The 20120-nt window shown below is 34.8% G+C and overlaps 1 protein-coding gene across 2 annotated transcripts; it reads right to left on the bottom strand.

The window, feature by feature from the left end:
• Nucleotides 1-4724: 4724 nt before the first annotated feature.
• On the bottom strand, nucleotides 4725-7438 carry LOC110870805 (beta-glucuronosyltransferase GlcAT14A). 2 transcript variants are annotated; one of them, XM_035988961.1, is made up of 4 exons: nucleotides 6752-7284; nucleotides 6575-6650; nucleotides 6374-6489; nucleotides 4725-4804 (listed from the first exon to the last, which is right to left on the bottom strand). In XM_035988961.1, the coding sequence occupies exons 1-4, from the start codon at nucleotides 6900-6902 to the stop codon at nucleotides 4755-4757; spliced, it is 393 nt and encodes a 130-aa protein (XP_035844854.1). In that variant the 5' UTR covers nucleotides 6903-7284; the 3' UTR covers nucleotides 4725-4754. The 2 variants fall into 2 exon arrangements, with proteins under 2 accessions (XP_035844854.1, XP_021975632.1); XM_022119940.2 differs by lacking the exon at nucleotides 4725-4804 and adding an exon at nucleotides 7341-7438 and having other exon boundaries at nucleotides 6259-6489; nucleotides 6752-6966.
• Nucleotides 7439-20120: the final 12682 nt, after the last annotated feature.

Genomic DNA, 20120 nt, shown 5'->3' with positions numbered 1-20120 from the left:
TTTTGGTGTTATTATTTTTAATCAATAATCAGTTATAATAAATCTACAATGACTAAAATACCCATGAGGATAAAGACAAAAAATCAGGGTTTAAGTTGGGGAATCTGGCAAAATTTAACTTTTGGACTAAAATGACAACAAAAGTGAAACCACAGGGACCCAGATTTAAAAAGTTTGAGATTTGGACTAAAATGGCAAAAGTGCCCAAACCACAGGGACCAAAAATGGCAGTTTACTCTCAAAAATATGTTTCAGTTTTTGATTTTCCGGGAAAATTTTTGATCAAAAATATGTTTCAAAAATATTTTGAAACCGTAATTTTAAACTGGGAACAAAATTAAAAATGAGTTTTTGACCCGAGGGCAAAAGCGTAATTTTGAGCTAGAGGCAAAATTATAGTTTTATTTTGAGCTGGGGGCGAAAACGTAATTTTAAACGAAGGACGAAAGCTTAATTTTAAACTGAAAGTAAAATTAAATTAAAAATTGGTTGGTCCAATAGGGAAGTGCCAGGCGCCTGACACTATTCCCTCAACTTATAAATGTATATGTGGTAAATATATAGTAATAATTTTACTTTTTTATTCAGTTGTCAACTGATTAGTATCAGAGAATCTTTTTATCTTGGTGGTTCATGTTTAACATATTGTTTCTACTTCAACTGTGAAAAGAAAACATGTTCTTGTGATATGTTATTATAACTAGATTTTGCCCCACTTATATTGCGGGGCACTAAGCCGAATATTTCTCTCTCATAGCATGTACGTATGTGTTTTTGTTACTTGTACATACTACTCATAACACGATCTAAAAAAAATTACATTGAGTCAACCAATTAAATTAAAACACTATAATACTTTTGCTTAAGAAAAACAAAAACAATAGAAACACAATAATTTTAAACTGGGGGCAAAATTGTAATTTTTCAGGATAATTGAATGTGTGCCAAGAAACAGCCGCCTGATACAAATAAAAATTACACCGAGTCAAACAATTAAAACAAAGTACTATTATAGTTTTGTAAAAAAAAAAAAACTAAAACAATGGCATGACTGTAATTTTACACTGGGGCAAAATCGTAATTTGACTAGGAAAGCGATGGAAAAAATGTAAATTTAGATTGAGGGAAAAATTGTAATTTGGCTGGGTGGGGAAAAAACAAAACTAATAGCAAAACTGTAAATATAAACGGGTCAAAATCGTAATTTTGAATCGAGGGCAAAATGGTAATTTTTAGTTAGGGTAAAAGTATAATTTTATTTTGAACTGTGGGTAAAAACGTAATTTTGAACTGATGGCAATATCGTAATTTTAAAGCGGGGATAAAATCGTAAATTGGTTAGGCCAATGGGGGAGTGCCAGACAGCACACCGGCACTATTCCCCCATCTTGTGTCTGTAGTTATACACTAGGGGCAAAATCGTAATTTTACTAGGAAAGCAAACAAAAGACGATGACAAAAATGTGAATTTAAATTGAGGGAAAATCGTAATTTAGCTGGGAGGAACAAAACAAAACTAATGGCGATATTGTAAATCTAAACGGGGCAAAATCGTAATTTTGAACCGAGGGGAAAATTGTAATTTTTAACTGGGGCAAAAGCATAATTTTATTTTGAACTGAAGGTAAAAACGTAATTTTAAACTGATGGCAAAATCGTAATTTTAAAGGGGGGGACAAAATCATAATTTGAGTTGGCCTAAAGCTTAAATACTATGAGGTAAAACTATAAAAATTAAAAAAGAAATAGAGAAAAGGGAAAAAATTCAAAAAGAATTAAAAAAACACTGTTCATCAAAGTTAGTAATTGTTATATAGATAATAATTTGTAGTTTCGATGGTTGGTATGGTTTTAGTGGTGGTTTGAGTTTTTTTGGTGGTTTGAGCTGCAACAGGTTCAATAGTTTTAGCGATCTGATTATTATTATCCGTTGACGAAGAGCAGAGGTTTGATGATATGGTGGGTGGATGACGATGGTTGGTGGTAGTGAAAGGTGTGGATGGTGGTTGGTAGGGTAGGGTAGGGTAGGAGGGACTCATTATAATCATAAAAGATAAAAATATTTCGTTAATTTTATTTTTAATAGTAAGGGTATTTTAGTGATTTCACACCCATTTAACATCAAAAACTTACCCCATCAACGCTGGGGACTATCCAAGAACGAATTTTCAAAAGTTGGGGACTATAACTGTAATTTTAGAAATGTATGGACTATAGATGAAAATTGTGACACCCTGGAAAATCAGGTATCTTTTCTGATTTAGTTCTTATTGTATGTTTATGTTATGTGTTTATAACTGAGGTTATTTGTGAACCGACCCCAACCATTTGAATCATGGCGCAACTCGCGTAACCCGATACCTTTGAGACCCCACCGTAACTTGATTAATATATATTAAATTAATTAAATTGACGCTTAACTATATTATTGTTAGTAGTAAAAGAAATATATAATAATAATAATATATGTGTTCATCTATACACTGCCTTATATGGCATATAATATTACAAGGTTAACGCCCGCGCAATGCGCGACTTCATCCAAAACCATATTATTTACTTTGAAATATAATATTTTGTACAAACGCATACATTGGAAGAAAAAAACAAAAAACTATTCAAATGCCAGAAAAATCTTCCTTGTAGACTACATTTGTTGTTTTACTCGTTACATTCCCATCTTTGTCTAGTATAAGCAACTTCACACCGCCTCTGCTTTTAACTCTTGATAACGTAACATAAAGCTAACAATGTGAGAAAACTGGATATTTCAAATACAATCCAACCGTTGATAGAGATTGTCCTTGACTTTTATTTATGTACAACTTTTGAAAGTTAGTATATACTTCCTATTAAAAGCACCACTCATACTACACGTACATATATATACGCGTATGGTACGGATACAAAGCAATATGCTATATAAAAAACAATAAACATACATGAAGCTGTTCATCTTTCCTATTTAAGTTTTAGGAAACACTCTTGAGCTTTACTAAAAGTAGCCATCTTTGTTGCTATACTTAACTAATTATAATTCAACCAGCAACCCAACCCAACCCAATCAAATAAAGAAGCTGGCTTTTTTTGGCCAACCAAGAATTTTATTCAATCACCAAAAATTGTACACATAATGTTTCTAGCCAGTGACTAACAACAAACATACACCCAAACCTCATACTGTAACAACTCCACACCCGGTACATCAGAACAAAAACATTAGGAAAAGTTGAAATATCTCTAGCTCTCCCATTCGATGGCACTTTACTTGACTCAATTTTTGACCAGTTAAACGCAGTCACTTTAATCTCGCCCAACATCTGATGGCTAGATAGAAAGAACAACCAATAAACAAAATTTTAAACCTACTTTAGCCAAGAAGCTTAGCCTTTTCCACGTTAAGCTTTAAAATTTGTTCAACAACTTGCGTATTATCTTCGCTAGAAGCACGAGTCACATAAGAACAATAAATTTCCTCCTGCACAGCTCGATTTTTAGCATGTTGCATGGTTTTGGCTCGATGTTCAGCTAGATATTTTATATGAAGGGTGGTTTTTTAGATGATCCATTGATTGAGCCAAAACCAATCCATTGAGGTGAGATACTTTGGTTCAAATTTTATATGAAGGGTGGTTTTTTTGTGAACTGAACTTACCATTCATGTCTGATGGTTTCATATCGGTTCCTTCCACAATTTCCAGCAAAGCATAACTAACTGGCACCTTTGCATCAACATAAAACCAATTATATTGTCAAAAATCTTGTCATACCATTTTGTGCGTGTTTAAGTAAATTAAAGCATATAAAATAGAGGTGGCAAATCAACCCACTACTAACAAATGGGTCCATGTAGGTTATAATTTATCCCTAATAAACCAAAAAAAGCTGGTGAAACAGGAAACGGTTCATTTGAGTTGAACAGGTTGCATCACATATATTGCCCAAAGTCTACTCTTAATGTTACACCCCCCTAAATCCTTTTATTTATAATGTACTAACATAGTTTTTATTCAAAATGTTTACCCGACCCACACCGTTTCAACCTGAACCTGCATTGACCAATTCCCCAACCTGCTTGACCAGCCAATTTATTTTATTTTATAATTTAATTGACTAATTTAAGAACAATGGCTATTTGACCTTTTTTTTACAACAATGGACTTCATTCTTCATCCAATTTATATACACAACAGGTTTCTAGCTGGTGGCTAAAAGTACTATTCCCGAGTTAATTGGGTACCAAAGAGTTAAACACGTGCATTTTGGTGACCAAAAGTAAAAGTACTATTTAGATTAAAATTAACATTGAAGTTATTCAATGATAGTGATTAATGAACATTATTGAGATAGACTTTTGCACCTTCTAAGATCTAAGAGCCATGCCTTTTTCAAAGCGATTCGTTTTGATCCAAATAAAAATAAAACTTTGTTAATCGACCCGTTATGACCCAAACCAAAAATAAAACTTTTTTAATCAACCCATTCTGACATAAAACCAATCTTAGCCGAACCTACTTTGAACCGGCATGATGGCTTACCCGACTGTTTTGCTGGTTTGATCCGTAAACACAATCTTATGTACTTATCTATAATATTAGAATAAAAACAATCATATAGCTACTCGTGTCACGATACCAATATTGCACTGACAATTGTTGTAGCGTACGATATAAAACGTAGTTGTACCTCAACATAATATCTTTTAACTCTTTATGTTTAGCTTGGTTCGGTTAAATTGCTTTAGAAGATAAACATCAATATACCTTGAAATGGCACCTGTAATTAAATCCTCTAGCTTTGCAACCTGATAAAATACATGTTAATATTAAAAAATCAATTAGTTTATTTATAAGCCAGGTAGTCCCGAAATCAACAAACAATGTTGTATGATCTCATTCTAAAGTACTCATTCGACTCTTTTTCAAGTAAGGTGTACATCGAGTGTAATTGTGTCGATGATATATAGGTATGAACATTCTAAAAATGAAAAAAAATCAACATCTATGATCTATATATACTTCGAATATAAAAGTTGTATGTTCAAATATCTAACATATAACAAACGTTAAGCAAAACTTACATTACATTCCCATTGTCAAACACTCTAACCGAAATACACCTTGAGCAAAATTCTAACCTGTCTCAAGACTTTAATGATTAATAACTCAGTTATTAAGTAAAAAAACACGTAGATGTTATATGTAAAAAACATTAAAATTTAAGAATAAATAAAGCATAGTATCTAATTTCAACAGCGAACCAAAACTGCACTTGAGAAGCAAACAGAAACGTCTAAATCAGAAACGAAAGCAAAACATATATTTTTGGAACCACAGTGAGTGTGATAAGCAGGACCCTAATCAAAACCAAAACCAAAACCCAAATTATATAACCATACAAAAAGCAACTTGAGTTGTCTCTCTAGAATGAAAAGTTATGACTTTTAAAAAACCACACATACACACCCTTTTGCTTAATTATTATATATTATATATAATAATACTACAAAAACTAAAAAGACACCACATGCTACCGAACAGTCACGGAACAGTCACGCCATGCTAACGAATGGACAGGACTAAATGAATCAATATGAAGTGTGTGTGTTTTACCATCCATGGAACCATCATGTCTCTACATTTGTTTATTAATCGTCAAAAAGGACACTTGGGTGGTAAATATTTGCATATCAATTGACAGTGACACAACCTTTATAGCCGTCACCGAAACGTCTTAACAATACAAATCCCATCATTATCGACCCATAGAATGATCAAACCGAAATTAAAATCAAAACAAAGTATCGGACCCCTGTTTCTAATCGCATCCTTGAAGCCAAAATTCAGAATAAAACAAGGAAAAAATCGAATCGTACAGTTGATATCATTAAACTAAAATTAAACCATCATATTCGAACATAGTATCACATGGGTTTTGTGGCGTGAAAAATTGAAACCAAAGTAAAAAACGTTTTGGTTTAATCAAAACACATGGAATGGAAATATTTATCTAGAGCTCTAAAAAGCTAACTCTTTGTGTGATGTTATTGGTGGTACAACCTATGCCGGGCTTGGGAATGGAAGTTACAAAAAGGAACAGCTGAAACACGAGAAATGGCCAATGCTCAGCTAAATCAAGTAAAAGCACATGTTGAAGTGCCTATAAAGTTCTCATAGATAAACATTAGAAAAAAATTTAAAATTTTTTCAATTTCAATAGATTTCACATCCAAAATTGAATAATCTGATATACCATTACCCCATACCTAATTACCTATATGTCCATATCACAATATTCAAAGGCAATCCTATAATTACTAACAGATATAACCTAAATAACTCTCTGTATAAAAAAAGGATGCCATAACAAAAACCTGTAAACAATTTAAAAGCTGTTGGCACACTCCTCCTCTGTGTTATCCAAAACACATCACTCTTTTCACTCATATACAACCCAGGATCCACAATCACAGGCTTCGCTCTTTGAAACCTGCATAACACATGTAACATTAAATTATTTATTACAATACTATAGCAAGTATCTATATCTCATAATTTGAACCACAAGATCTTACTCTTTCCATCCAATATTACTCGTATGATCAATAAAATTAACATCCCTCGGTAACGAAGAGAACACATAAATCAGATCTGAAACAAACACAAAAATATTGTTGAATAACAAACATTCATAACTGAATAACTGAATGACTAACATTCAAAACAGAATAATGACAGAATAACAAACTAACCGTCTTGAGTGACCAGTGGATAATCAGAAGCACTCAAATTAATAAACCAGTCCCAATCTCCACCATCTCTCAACAACATCGCCGCCGCGTGAAGCATATTCGCCACCATAGTCGGTCCACGGTACGTCACGAGGTTCGTCTTCGTGATCATCACCACATTACCAAACTTCACGAACAGTGGATGATTAACCACAAATTCATGCAACCGTAACCGACTAAAAAGTTACTTTCATATATCAGATTTCACTCAAAAACTCTAATCAAATCACAAAAATAAATAAAAAAATAAATAAAATCACCAATTCATAAACAAAACTCACATTACATTTCTGATTTCACTCAAAACTCAAATCAAATCACACACACCACTTCATTTTCCCCCAAATTAACACATGAATCTAATGAAATCAAAACCACGAAATCACGAATCAATACCACAATAACATCAATCACGTACGATAATCTAACAAACAAAGAATCTAACAAAACCATTGAATCTGAAACATCAGATCAAAGAAAACGAAATCGTATGTAAAGGATGGGGATATCGGAATCATGAATCAATATTGTCGATGAAGATTGATTATACCTCTTCACTAAATCGCCGCTTTGATCTCGAGGATTTGATTTCTTGCAAAATTAGCCCTAACTAAAATCTATAATCAATCATGAAATACTCGAATTAGAGAGTACCATATATGATTTGTCTTCAAATCCGTTGATTCTTGATCAAAATTGTTGGTGCACTACATCTGTTGATTTCGTCCTAGATCGAGTCTTTCATTGTAATGTATAGTTTAGGGCGCGTTTTACGAGAAAACTACAGAGAATATGTGTTGTAGAGAGGAGGTCCGCTTATACGGACATAGGAGATCCTCTTTTGTGTCAGGTCCGCTTATACGGACATAGGAGATCCTCTTTTGTGTCAGGTCCGCTTATACGGACATAGGAGGTCCGCTTATTCGTCAGGTCCGCTTATATGGACATGTCCATAAAAGAGGACCTACTTGCACTATAAATACCACATAAGAGGACCTCATTTGTAACCTTCTAGATTTCCATACCGAAGTGCTGCCGGTGTGAGAATTGAATGTAAACGTTGTCAAATCAATCAGAAAAGTGATTTAAGAGAATATCTAGCTGTTTCTACATCAGGTACTTGTTTTCCGCACCTGTATCTGATCAAAACTCCCCTGATTGACTCGTTCGGGTCAGAATCCGATCCTACAAGTGGTATCAGAGCTTCAGGAGGAGGAGTTCTATTGAGATTTGCTGGATTTCATCTAAAATTCTTACTTCTACACCCTCTTTCTACGTCAGAACGAGATTTTACGGTCGGAATACGCTCAAAATTTCACAGATTGTGCGTAACAGCATATTGTCAAATCCCTGAAAGTTTGAGGCTGAAATTCAAAGTAAAAATGGATCAAATTAGGTTCCGAATTAGGTCCGCTTTTACGGCATGATAAAGGTTCGCTCCAAAGAAGTTGGTTTGGTTCGCTTTTAGGACATATTTTTGATAGATTCGCTCCAATTTTCTATCAAGTTTGCTCATTTGTCACGATTATCAATAGGTCCGCTCGTATTAGTTACATTATTGATAGATTCGCTCAAATTTCATCATAGATTCGCTCCAAAATCTGGTCCGCTCAATATAAAAGTCAGATCCGCTTATTAGTCAATATTCAGGTCCGCTCATAAAAACAACATAGGTTCGCTCTTAGGTGTTTCAATAGATTCGCTTATTTGTCCAAACGATAGGTCCGCTTCAAGTGCATACTAGGTTGTCGGCACAATCAAATATATCGATGGCAGCCTACTTTATGACATAGGCTCAGTGCATGTGATTAAAAAGTGTGACGGACCAATGGATTTTTTTTTTTGAAAATCAAAGTGTCAGTACATTGTTTCAGCCCACATATCGATCAAATTAAAAGTTGTCAGTTTGTCGGCTGTTAGTAACAAGTTGGCAGCCCACTTTATGTTGTTGGCCCAATCAATGATCAATGGCTTAAGTCTTTGTCGGCCACATTGAGTTTAAAGGTTCAATTTTTGTGAATCACTGATTGGCCAAATTATTGTAATCAGTTTAAGTGTGTGGTTCAAAATTGCGGCTCAGTTTATGTGTATGGAAGGGGTGGTCCAATGAGCATGTAAAAGAGTTATTGTTGTCGGTATATGTGAACATCTAAAAGAATCGGTCTAATCATAAATATAAGTGTTGATTGTTGTCAGTAAGTGTAATTGGCGGTCAAATGGAACATGTTTAAAAAGTAAGAGGGTATCGGGTTAATGATATAAACGTTGTCGGCAACTGTTGCTGAAAGAGGTGAACGGTCACGTGAAAGGTAATCGTGAATATAAGAAATGTGGCCAAAATCTATTGTCAGTTAGTGTATCAAAGGCCCAATAACAATTAATTGGTGTTATAAATTTGTCGGCCACTTTAAACAATATAAACAGATTGAATTGAATGTGTGAATACTTTTTGGAATTCATTTGGTTTTGAAACAATCTTCGGCCCAAGTTCAAAGTATAAAAGATTGTCGGATTTTGAAACTGGTTCTTAAATTTGTCAAGGAAGGTTGAAAGTGATTCTGTGTCACACTGTTTGAATTCGATTCCAGTTCACAAGAGAGGTGGTTCATTCCGTTTGAATTCAAACTCGTTCAGGTTGTGTGGTTTTGTCAGGATTGTTCGAATATTGATCCGGGTCATAGCACTTCGTACGATTTGACAATTTAAATCTCAGCTCGCATCAAGTTCAGTCCGCACAGTTTGTCAACCCTCAGTCTGCACAAAATATTCATCAGTTCGAGTGATTCAGTTCGCACAGAGTATCAGTTTGATTCAGTTGCTTTGATAAGTGTTTTAAACTGATTGTGTTTTGTTTGTTTGTTTCAGGTGTTTCACGAGGTGAATCATTTCATTCGAAAGGGGATCTAGTTTGAATTTGATATTTCATTTTAAGTGACTGTCTCGACAAACGTGTTTCCGAATCATGGACTTAAAATTCTTTAATATGACTAGTGAAACAGTTAATAGAATAAATGTATTAAAGAAAGAATTTGATTTGTTTTCAGGTTGTCCAGGAGAAAGTACAAAGAGTATCATTGAGAGGTATAGTCATCTTGTTTGCTTAATGTCTGAGAAGGGTATTCAGAAAAATCCAAATGAATGGGTTAAGAGATTAGCCAATTCCATACCTCAACAAGAATGGGGTACATATCTGTTGGATTTAAAAAGAAATGGAGAATACTCTAGATTGTCAATTTGTCAATTCATTAAGAAGCTTGAAGAACAAATGGAGAACAATGATGTGAATAAGAAGAATCAAGAAGAAAAATCTGTTTCATCCGATGAAAGTTCAGAAGAATCAATTGTTGTTGATCAAACATCAACTGATTCTGGTTCTTCAGATGAAAGTTCCGAAAGAGCATTCGTTTTTGATCAAATATCATCTAACTCTGGTTCTTCGGATGATAGTTCTGACAAATTAGTAGAGTTTGATCAATCACCAACTGATAATAGTAGTGTTAGTGAGAAGATTATTGAAGCAGAAAAGGTGACTGAAGCTGAGAAAGTTGTTGAAGTTGAAAAAATCATAGAGATCGAAAAGATTGTTGAAGTCACAAAACCTTGTCTTACATGTTTAGAGTCTTGTAAACAATGTATAGAAAAAGATGAGAGGTTTAGTGAGTTAGAAAAGTTGAAAGAACAATTGTTATTTGATGTAAAGAATTTGAAAAAGTCGTATGATGTATTGAACAGGCATGTGAATGGTCTGGAGAAGACTAACTCAGAAAGAGAGAAAGCTTTGAAGATGTTGAATGCAACAATGATGACAAAGCAAAAAGAGATCAACATGTACATAGAAGAATGTGCAAAGTTGAAGAAAGAGTTGGAGAATGAAGCAGCTGAGAATGAAAGAATCAGAAGATTGCTGCAAAGTTACAAAGGTTGTGACTACGTAATGGATAGAATTTATCCAACAGTTGAAGGTTTCGAGGCGTTTAAAGATGAAGAAACAAAATCAAAGAAGAAGAAGGATACTGGTAAGAAACAGGGTGTCTGTTATAACAAGTGTCCGCCTCCGATTTGGGAAGGGTACTCGCCTAGAAAACCTAACGAGGAAGAACTAAAACAAGCGGTCAATATTAAGTTAGAATCAGAGTTAACCGATGTTTTACCGGACAATATTGACGTCACATTTACAGCGTCCGACACAGATCATGAGTCCGAACTGATAAAACGAGTGGTCGATCAGGTGTTGGATAAGGATGAGGAGTCAGAGTCAAAGTCCGAGTCCGAAAGTTCGTGTCAGTCAGTCAGGAGTTCGAGTTCGTCCGAAAAGAGTTCAAAATCATCGGGAAAACGGGTTTACAGTAAAGAGTTTTTATTGTCAAAATCTAATTTGAATGACGAAACGTTTGAAGTTGCATATACTTTGAATGGTTCTGACAAATTATATTTTGATAAAGAATTTCCAATAAGAGGTGTTAAACCAGAAATGATCAAAAAGGTTTTCAAACTAACAGAAATTAATATTTCTGAAATAAAAGATGAAAATCTTATTGTAAAACCTAAATTTTACACCTCAAGAGTTCAACAACGATTAAACAAGAAAAAAGGTTACAATTCTGGTTCGGGTTTTCAAAAGAAACCAAACCAAAATCGTAACTACAAAAAGAAAGGACTTGGTTTTACTCTATCAGAAAACTATAAAAATGAAAAATTTTCTAAAAATACAAAATTTGTTTCAGGAACAAGCTCGGAAGAGGAAGCAAAAAGCACATTCTGGAAACAATCTAACCAAGAATTTCTTGCTGAGAAGAGAAAGAATGGAGCTTATGTGAAGAAAGAAACCAGATCCTGTTTCCGATGCAATGAAGTTGGTCACATTGCATGGAATTGTCCGAAAGCGACGAACACAAAACAGGGAGTTTCTGGAAAAATGAAAGAAGTTGTTGTTGATAAAACCGAACCACCAACTGAACAATTTAAAGTTTTCAAAAATTCAACATTTGAAGTTTGTGAATGTTCGAAGAGATTTTACAAGCGAAGTGTAAAACTTGACAACCAAAAATGGGTTGTTAAGAAATCTGAGGTAAAATCTGGCGATGAATCTGATTCCACAAAATCAGAGGAGCCACCGTTTGATGAGAGTGATGAAAACTCTGTTCCTTCAATGGATGACGAGAACTTTCCACCATTGAGGACTGAGAATTTTAAAAGAAAAGTTGGAAAGACTGAAGTCTCAAATCAGGATTATTCTGAAAAGGATAATTTTGATGTTGAGAAAGCATTTAACGGGAAAGTTAAGAAGATTTTCGGAAAAATGGTTGATGGGAAGGTGAAAGGGGTAAAAGACTTCTACGCTACAAAGAAAGCAACTTACACCCCAACTAAATCCGAATTGAAATCACCCAAGGCTGGTCAGGCTTGGGTGGACATTTTCTTCGTTTGAAAAACCTGACTTGCCGGAGATCCCAAGTTTGTAATTGTGGATCAGGAATTGGCATCATTCATGAATTATGAGTTTGTATGAAAAAGTTTTAAAATTGTTAAAACTTTACAGGTTGAATGACTACGCCAGAGCTTCCAGGTTGGTAAGTGCGAAGCAGGAATCGGCATTCTGATTGGTAAAACGGTTTGTGTAGAGGTGATATTCCTACAAGTGATATTGTTTGGTTATTTTTACAAGTGGTACTTTATTGCTTAACGGTAAATCAGGGACATTAATTTGTACTCGATTTACTTCACATGATAACTCAAAGAACAAGATGATGAACCATATCCCCAATTTTAACACAGTGATAAACCTACAAGTGGTTTTTATCTAAACAAACTCATTTTCCGGAAAAATCATTTTGATTAAAACAAACTTAAGTGTTTTGAAATCTAAATGAGAAAATGGTTTGTGAAAGGGGGAGTTCAGATTGTTTATGCCTAGTGAATGGCGAATTGAGGCGATTTGATATCGGTTGTCATGTTTCTGTACAGTTTGTTCTGAATCTTCTTCAAGTGGGTCTAGAGCTTAGATAGTTTTCAAATTTTCCGTTAATGTGTTTGCATTTTAGGGGGAGTAGAAATTTCAGAAAATCCAAAAACATTAGAAAATTTGAAAAAGTCAAAAACGTGATAAAATTCAAAATGAGTTTCGTTGTGAATAGAGGAAATGATAGTACATCAGTGGACTGTCACAACATGCTAAAGAATTGTAAAGTTAAAATGTGATAAACAATCTCACTCCGGATATGCCAGTAGGTTTTTACACAATTAGTAGATTAAGACGAGATATAAACCTAAATTTCAAACTTACTTGTTCTGTGGGTTAACACAAACTTGGATATATAGGTAACCCCTGAAATCTTGTTTGAAAGGTCCCTTATTCTGATACTAGGTCTTTATGCTCAGTGATATCTGGGGTATTATCCCGGGACTTCTGCTGTATGGAAGTACTGACCTAGTCCCCGGATAATGCTTTCCGCAAATGCTTGAAACATAGCATCGCCCTCAGCAAGCTGATGAAACAATAAAATTGATAGTCGCTGCTGTTGAAATCAAAAGATCCTCTAAAGGGGACACACCGAAAAGTCGAAGCCGTCATCTCTCTGCGTATACGGAAGTATCGACCTGAGCTCTCACGGCCCTCGCATTTAACCCCTGAACAGATATCATCTGTGGTATACTCACCTGTAAGACTGAATATTGGGATCTGGATACGGGAGTATATTCAAGAAGTGGGACACACGGATAAGTTAGTATCTAAGACATTAATATCGTATCTCGAAACAATTGAACTTTGTGTGAAAATTTCAGTGGACCGATATACTGACAATCTAGGTGAATTGTTTAGAACTGAAAATGTAATCAAGCTTAACGGTGTTAGTGACATGTCTCATAAACTGATATGATCCTCTTACACGAACTCACAAAAATTTGTTTGTAAATATTTCTTTACTGCATTACATTTTCTTTATTTCAAAATCCAAAAAGATTTTCAGTGTGTTTTAGCATAAACTTTTGAAAAAGTCAAAAAGATTTTCGACAACTGATATTGGAAAGCTGATTTTCAAAATTCCAAGTGCTAAACATGATGAGCAATATTTGAGGGGGAGTGTTTGTTTGGAATCAAATGTTTTCATAATTTAACCTTTCAGGTGGTTCATAAATATTGTCACTGATAAAGTTTCAGTTTTGTTTGAGGAAGAGTTTGTTTTAGTGCATACACCTTTATTCTAAATTGTAAAACTTATGTTTTGGGTAGAGAATTTGCAGGATAAGAAGAGAAACTGTTAGATGGAAAGCCAGACAACGATCCTGAAGATGTTACTGAAGAACAAAGGAATACCAGTAAATCAAGAGGGGGAGTCTGAAGATAGAGAGAAAGAAAAGCCCAAAGACTGATCAAGACTGTAGATGTGAAGACACAGCATTGTTGTGACTCGATATTCGACTCCATCAACATCTGAGGGGGAGTCTGTTGGTGCACTACATCTGTTGATTTCGTCCTAGATCGAGTCTTTCATTGTAATGTATAGTTTAGGGCGCGTTTTACGAGAAAACTAGAGAGAATATGTGTTGTAGAGAGGAGGTCCACTTATACGGACACAGGAGATCCTCTTTTGTGTCAGGTCCGCTTATACGGACATAGGAGATCCTCTTTTGTGTCAGGTCCGCTTATACGGACATAGGAGGTCCGCTTATTCGTCAGGTCCGCTTATACGGACATGTCCATAAAAGAGGACCTACTTGCACTATAAATACCACATAAGAGGACCTCATTTGTAACCTTCTGGATTTCCATACCGAAGTGCTGCCGGTGTGAGAATTGAATGTAAACGTTGTCAAATCAATCAGAAAAGTGATTTAAGAGAATATCTAGCTGTTTCTACATCAGGTACTTGTTTTCCGCACCTGTATCTGATCAAAACTCCTCTGATTGACTCGTTCGGGTCAGAATCCGATCCTACAAAAATTATTGTCTCTTGTTTAGTCGCCGTGTTTGCCAGAGAAGAGAAGATAGAGAGTTCGAATTAGGGTTTTGAGAGGAGAGAGAGAGTATAGCGTAAATGAGAAGCAAGATTCAATCCTTAACTATGAGATGTGCCAAGTGTATGATGACATGGCTGCTTATTTGGCATCAACCATAGGGTGACATGTGTCCCCCAATGGTTTGCTTTATTATATATATAGATTAGTAAATAAAAGGAAGTAACATATAACTAAATATAACTAAATATGTTCTTTAGGTTTAGCATCCTGCTTACACCCACTTTTCAACTAACTTCGGCCCACCTAACAAATCCCAGCCGAAACCCATTCCCTAAACCGCCTCTCCCCATGTGAAACCATAAAATACGTATGCACATTGTGTTTTATCATATCTTCTCAAAGCAAAAACCCTACTTCCACATTGACACTTTACGGCAACCAGCAACCACCATCTTTCAACCTTCCGCCTAAACTGCCATCATCGGACTTTGGTAAGATTTACCTCCCTCGCTTCTAAATAGTTAAATCAACACTTTTGTCGTGGTTTCTTCATCACGGTTTCGGTTCGAGTCATGGTATCATGTGTGACAACTGGCACAAAACCGGTAATTTCCGTACATTCTAATTACTATTTAAAGATTGCAATTATGTGCTTAAATGTAAACATTGATTGATTTCATTATATGCAAGTGAATTCATGCACGTTTATTACTACAAAATATTGCTTTAAGCATTAACTAGAGCGTTGCGTCAAAAATCCTAGTAAACTCACCGGTAAAACACAATATGCCAACAACTCTGCAAAAAAGCAGCCAGACGATAGAATTGGAGCCTAGGTGTAGGTCCAATGACGAGAATACATTAAAACCCAAGAGTATATACAAGGGTTAACATATAGACTTTCCAGAGACTAAAATACGCACTAAAAAGCACCCGAAACGCACTTTAAGTGCAGAATTTTATTAAATTCAGCTATAACCAGCTTTTAAACATATAAATACCATGCAGAATTTACGTTTTATCGTCTAGAATATTTCGCTAAGTGGCGGGAATAATTAGCGTTACAAAAATATATATAAAAGACATTCTGCGGACTAGTTAAACACTTTAACGGAACGATGTCTAACCGGACAACCGGACGTTACCCGGGACACCAAATTTTTGTCAGTTACATAATTTTATTATTTTTGACTAGTTGTGATCCCGGTTTACCATAATACCCACTAAAAATCATCAAACTAACATATGTAAACTAGTTACTTGAATTCTAACTTATGGTTACCTATTAGTTGCAAAATGTTACATCCAACCCCCCTAAAGCCGAAATCGGTCCCCATGGACCCACAAATCACCACTTCCACACTTCATGATCTTCTCCTAGATTTAATCCCATTTTTATATTGGATCTTGCTTGCCAACCTAGACAAAATATGATGGAAGATCTATATAATTATGGAACCAAGATCACCACCATTCCTCATATCTTACACTCTCTCACTCACTCTCCTTCTCTCTCTTTCGGCTCACCCCAAACCGTCACCACCATCACCCTTAAACCACCATCATCCTCCATTATTCAAGACCCATTCAAGCTTAAAGGTTGATTCAAGGAAGTTGTAACTTGTGGAGCTTCAAAGAACCTTGTTTCTTGCTTTTTCATCAACATTTTTCATCATCTTCTTCACTAGAATCATCCCTAGCCTTGTGCTAGTAGTAAGTCCTTGTTACACCTTGTTCATCTTGTTTTTGTGATCAAAAGTTGTAGTATGTTAGTATGTTCAAAATCACTAAAGATACAAGAACACTAAAGAGACGAACATGAAATTTTACATGAAATCCTACATAAAAAGTTTACTTGAAGATGAAAAATGCTACTAGTTGATGTTGTCATGAGTATATTGTTGGTTTATTATTAATTTTTGGTTATGTGATGTTAATCAACATACAATCTTGTTAAATAATGTTAGGAGACATGATTTAACAGGAAAAAGAAAATGGTTATGTGATACACAAAATAACCACTTTCTAGTTAGACATGAACTTGATGAAAATAATTTTTCACAAAATAAAATTTTACTAGTAAGTTGATGAGTTTGTAAATCCGAGAGTTACAAGGGATTTTGTAAGCAACCAAGTTAGAAAAGCGGTTTTTGGAAAATCATGACTATTACAAACACTTACACTATTTTTAGAAATGAAACAAGTATGAGAATGTTTTATTTACAAGAAGAGTTCAAAGGGGATAATTTTTGTAAAAATTATTTACAAGTTGTAAACACTAAAGTACTTTATGAGAATGATTTTTAAAGAACTAAATACGCTTCGGAAGGTAACAAAGTCCACTAAAGGCTTTACCAAGTTACTACGCGTTTTCGGGATACATCAAGTTCATAATTAGTGTGTAACGTATATATCTTTGCTCTTGGTGATGTAAAAATTGTGTAAGACTAATTGTTGGTGTTGATGATGATTTTAAAAGAAAATAAACACATGTTTTGAAAACATGGGAAACCTCCGTTTTTAGGGAAAACTCTGTCAAAATTTATTTAAAATTTTGACACTTAGAAAAATATAAGTTTTGAGAAACTTATTCCCTAAAAATGTATCTAAAAACATTTACCAAGGTTTCCCTAATTTTGTAAACTCCAAGTAAAGAAATGATGTTTTCTTCAAGAATAAGCTTGATATTAAGTATGTATATTTTTGAGAAAAATATATATATTTATTGATCACAACATTTTTGCTAAGTGTATGTAGTATGTGTTATATGTAATAGTGTATTAGGACTTGAAAATACACTAAATACTCGTAAGAAGTGAAAATACAAAAATACGCATACAACATACAAGATACATAATTCGGGTGCAAAGTGCAAAATACAAGATAGTTATATTAATTTTTGAGAAAATAATATAAGTAAGATACATAGTTAAAAATATAAAATATTTTTAACACCAATACAAATACAAAAGATAGTGACTTGTGCTTGTACGATACAAGTCTAGTGACTGACGATAATAAAACACATTTAGGTCACGACGCCTTATATGCAAATCCGGTGAAGTTTACGACGCAAGGAACGCAAAGTTGTGAGTTCATGCTCCCCCTTTTCTTTTAACTGTTTTCAGTTTTATATCTTCGGGGGTGAAATACATGTTACAAATGTTACAATGTTTACAAATGGTATGATGATACGAGAAATGACACGGGAAATGATACATGATACGAGAAATCGTGTCACGAATAGGGTACCATAAGCACCATTAATCAACTATATACCTAGACCGCAGAACAAAAGGTTAGATCTAACGGGTGTCGGGCAGCCTCCCTCTTGGTGAGAACGAGTACCAAGCAGTGCTTTTGTGTCTCAGAATATGCCAACTAGAAAATGCCTAAGGTTTGGTTGCTTCCTATGTCGTGTCACATGTTAATGGCCTTGCAACCCATTAACAACTTGATACATACATGAATATTTGATTTATACATGAAAACTTGATTTACACAAAGCACATACCATGTTGTTTTTATACAAAGTATACAAACATTCAAAACAACCACTGCATGAATTCACACCAACATTATGTTGACGTTTTTCCAAAACTCACATGTATTTCAGGTAACTAGAAGTGGATGTGCGCGCAGCTTTACTCATGCTTGTGGATGTCGCTTATGTTTATCTTTAAATAAAGTTGTAACCTTTTTAAGACAATGTTTTATGCTATCTTGCGATGTAAACGCTAATTTATGTTTTCAAATTATGAAATGTTTGGTTTTGAAGTTATTTTTACGAGCATGTAGTATGTTTCCCTTTCGTATGCAATGAGAACCTTTCATGATCACACCTCGTGCTTCCGCCGCAGAAAGGGGTGTGACATCATGTCCTTGTAATGCCATTCTCAATTGTTTATATGTTTACAAACTTGATTTAGTGGGAGGTGTTATATGTATGCATATGTAAAGGTATAATAGTAAACTTGAAGGCTTATAGAACCATGTGTGTGGTGCTATGTAGGAACATGATCTCTAGAACGTGTATCGTTATGATTACCCGGAACATGTTAATTCGAATGTGTTGATTTTGTGTGTTGTTGTGTGGTTGATCATGATGATGATGATGCTTATATGGTTCTCTTAATTCTCGGTTGTATAGGAGGGTCCGGTAGACGGAGTTCGGTTAAGGTTGTGGATATGTGATCATTATTTCATGCTAGTGGGTTATAATTTCATGTGATGTATAATTGTTTAGTGTGCCAGTGTATATGCATTAAATACGTAAAACCAAATGATGAATCTGAGATGCAGGGGCGGTTCTTAGAAGGGTTATGGTAGGGCCACGGCCCGGGCAAGTTTTTCAGCCGTAGTGCTAATTTTTCGCATTTCGATCGAAATTTTTTATATATACTATGTTTGGCCTGGGCTTGCCCGGGCGTTTTTTAGTGCTCGTGTCTTTCGGCCCTGGCATGTTCAACGGGCAAGATCCGCCACTGCTGAGATGGATTAGCTTTAGGGATGTTTTAACATGTTGATAACACGCTCGTTATTCTTGAAAACAACTTTAATTCACATAATAAGTGTTGAGAGTGAAAGCTGAAACCAAACAGCTCTCACTGCAGAAAATACGCAAACTTCTATAGTATTTTTCGGGACTTAAACTTATTGAAACTCTATGTTTTTGGAGCCTAAAAACAAGTATCCGGAAGTAGCTTTCAAACCGCAGTGATTTCATATTTTTTGGAGAGGTGTAAGTATTTTTAACGGATTAAATCATAAAACTACTCTAAGCTGTCATTTTCTGCAGCTCACGTTTTGTGTCATAACTTGGTATGTGTTTACTTTTTAGACTTTAAAATTTTACTGTAGATGCTCTTAAATGTCATTGTAATTCTCCAACTGGAATTTCGTCAATTGGACTTATGATGAATTTCAAATGAATTTTTCCGTGGACTACAGTTAGAAAGTGACGAATCTAATTATGGCCCGGTAAATGAATTTTATAAAATAACTGGTGATGAATTGGATCCCGAGATTTTGACACAATAATATTTGGATCGTTTAAAACATTCTTTAATTTATTGGGAATTTTGTTGTACACGAACTATTCCGGATAACAATTTGAAAACTGGCGAAAATGCACTATATTGCTGAAATTTTTATTGAAGAGTATTTTAAGTCTTTCATGACACTTGTGTTGTCGCTAAGCTATGTCGTGATAAATGCATGCATGATATTTAGTATTGTATAATGTGCTACGTGCTAGATACGTGTAGGATTCGTGTTTCCGCGTGAGCACACCCACTAACCCTTAAACGGTAATCATGTTAGGACGTGATTGACCAGTTCCACCTTACATATTTCTTTCCATAAATTAATC

This window comes from Helianthus annuus, chromosome 4 (genome assembly GCF_002127325.2).
Source record: "Helianthus annuus cultivar XRQ/B chromosome 4, HanXRQr2.0-SUNRISE, whole genome shotgun sequence".
Lineage (NCBI taxonomy): Eukaryota > Viridiplantae > Streptophyta > Magnoliopsida > Asterales > Asteraceae > Helianthus > Helianthus annuus.
This window is presented reverse-complemented; position numbering and strand designations above follow the sequence as displayed.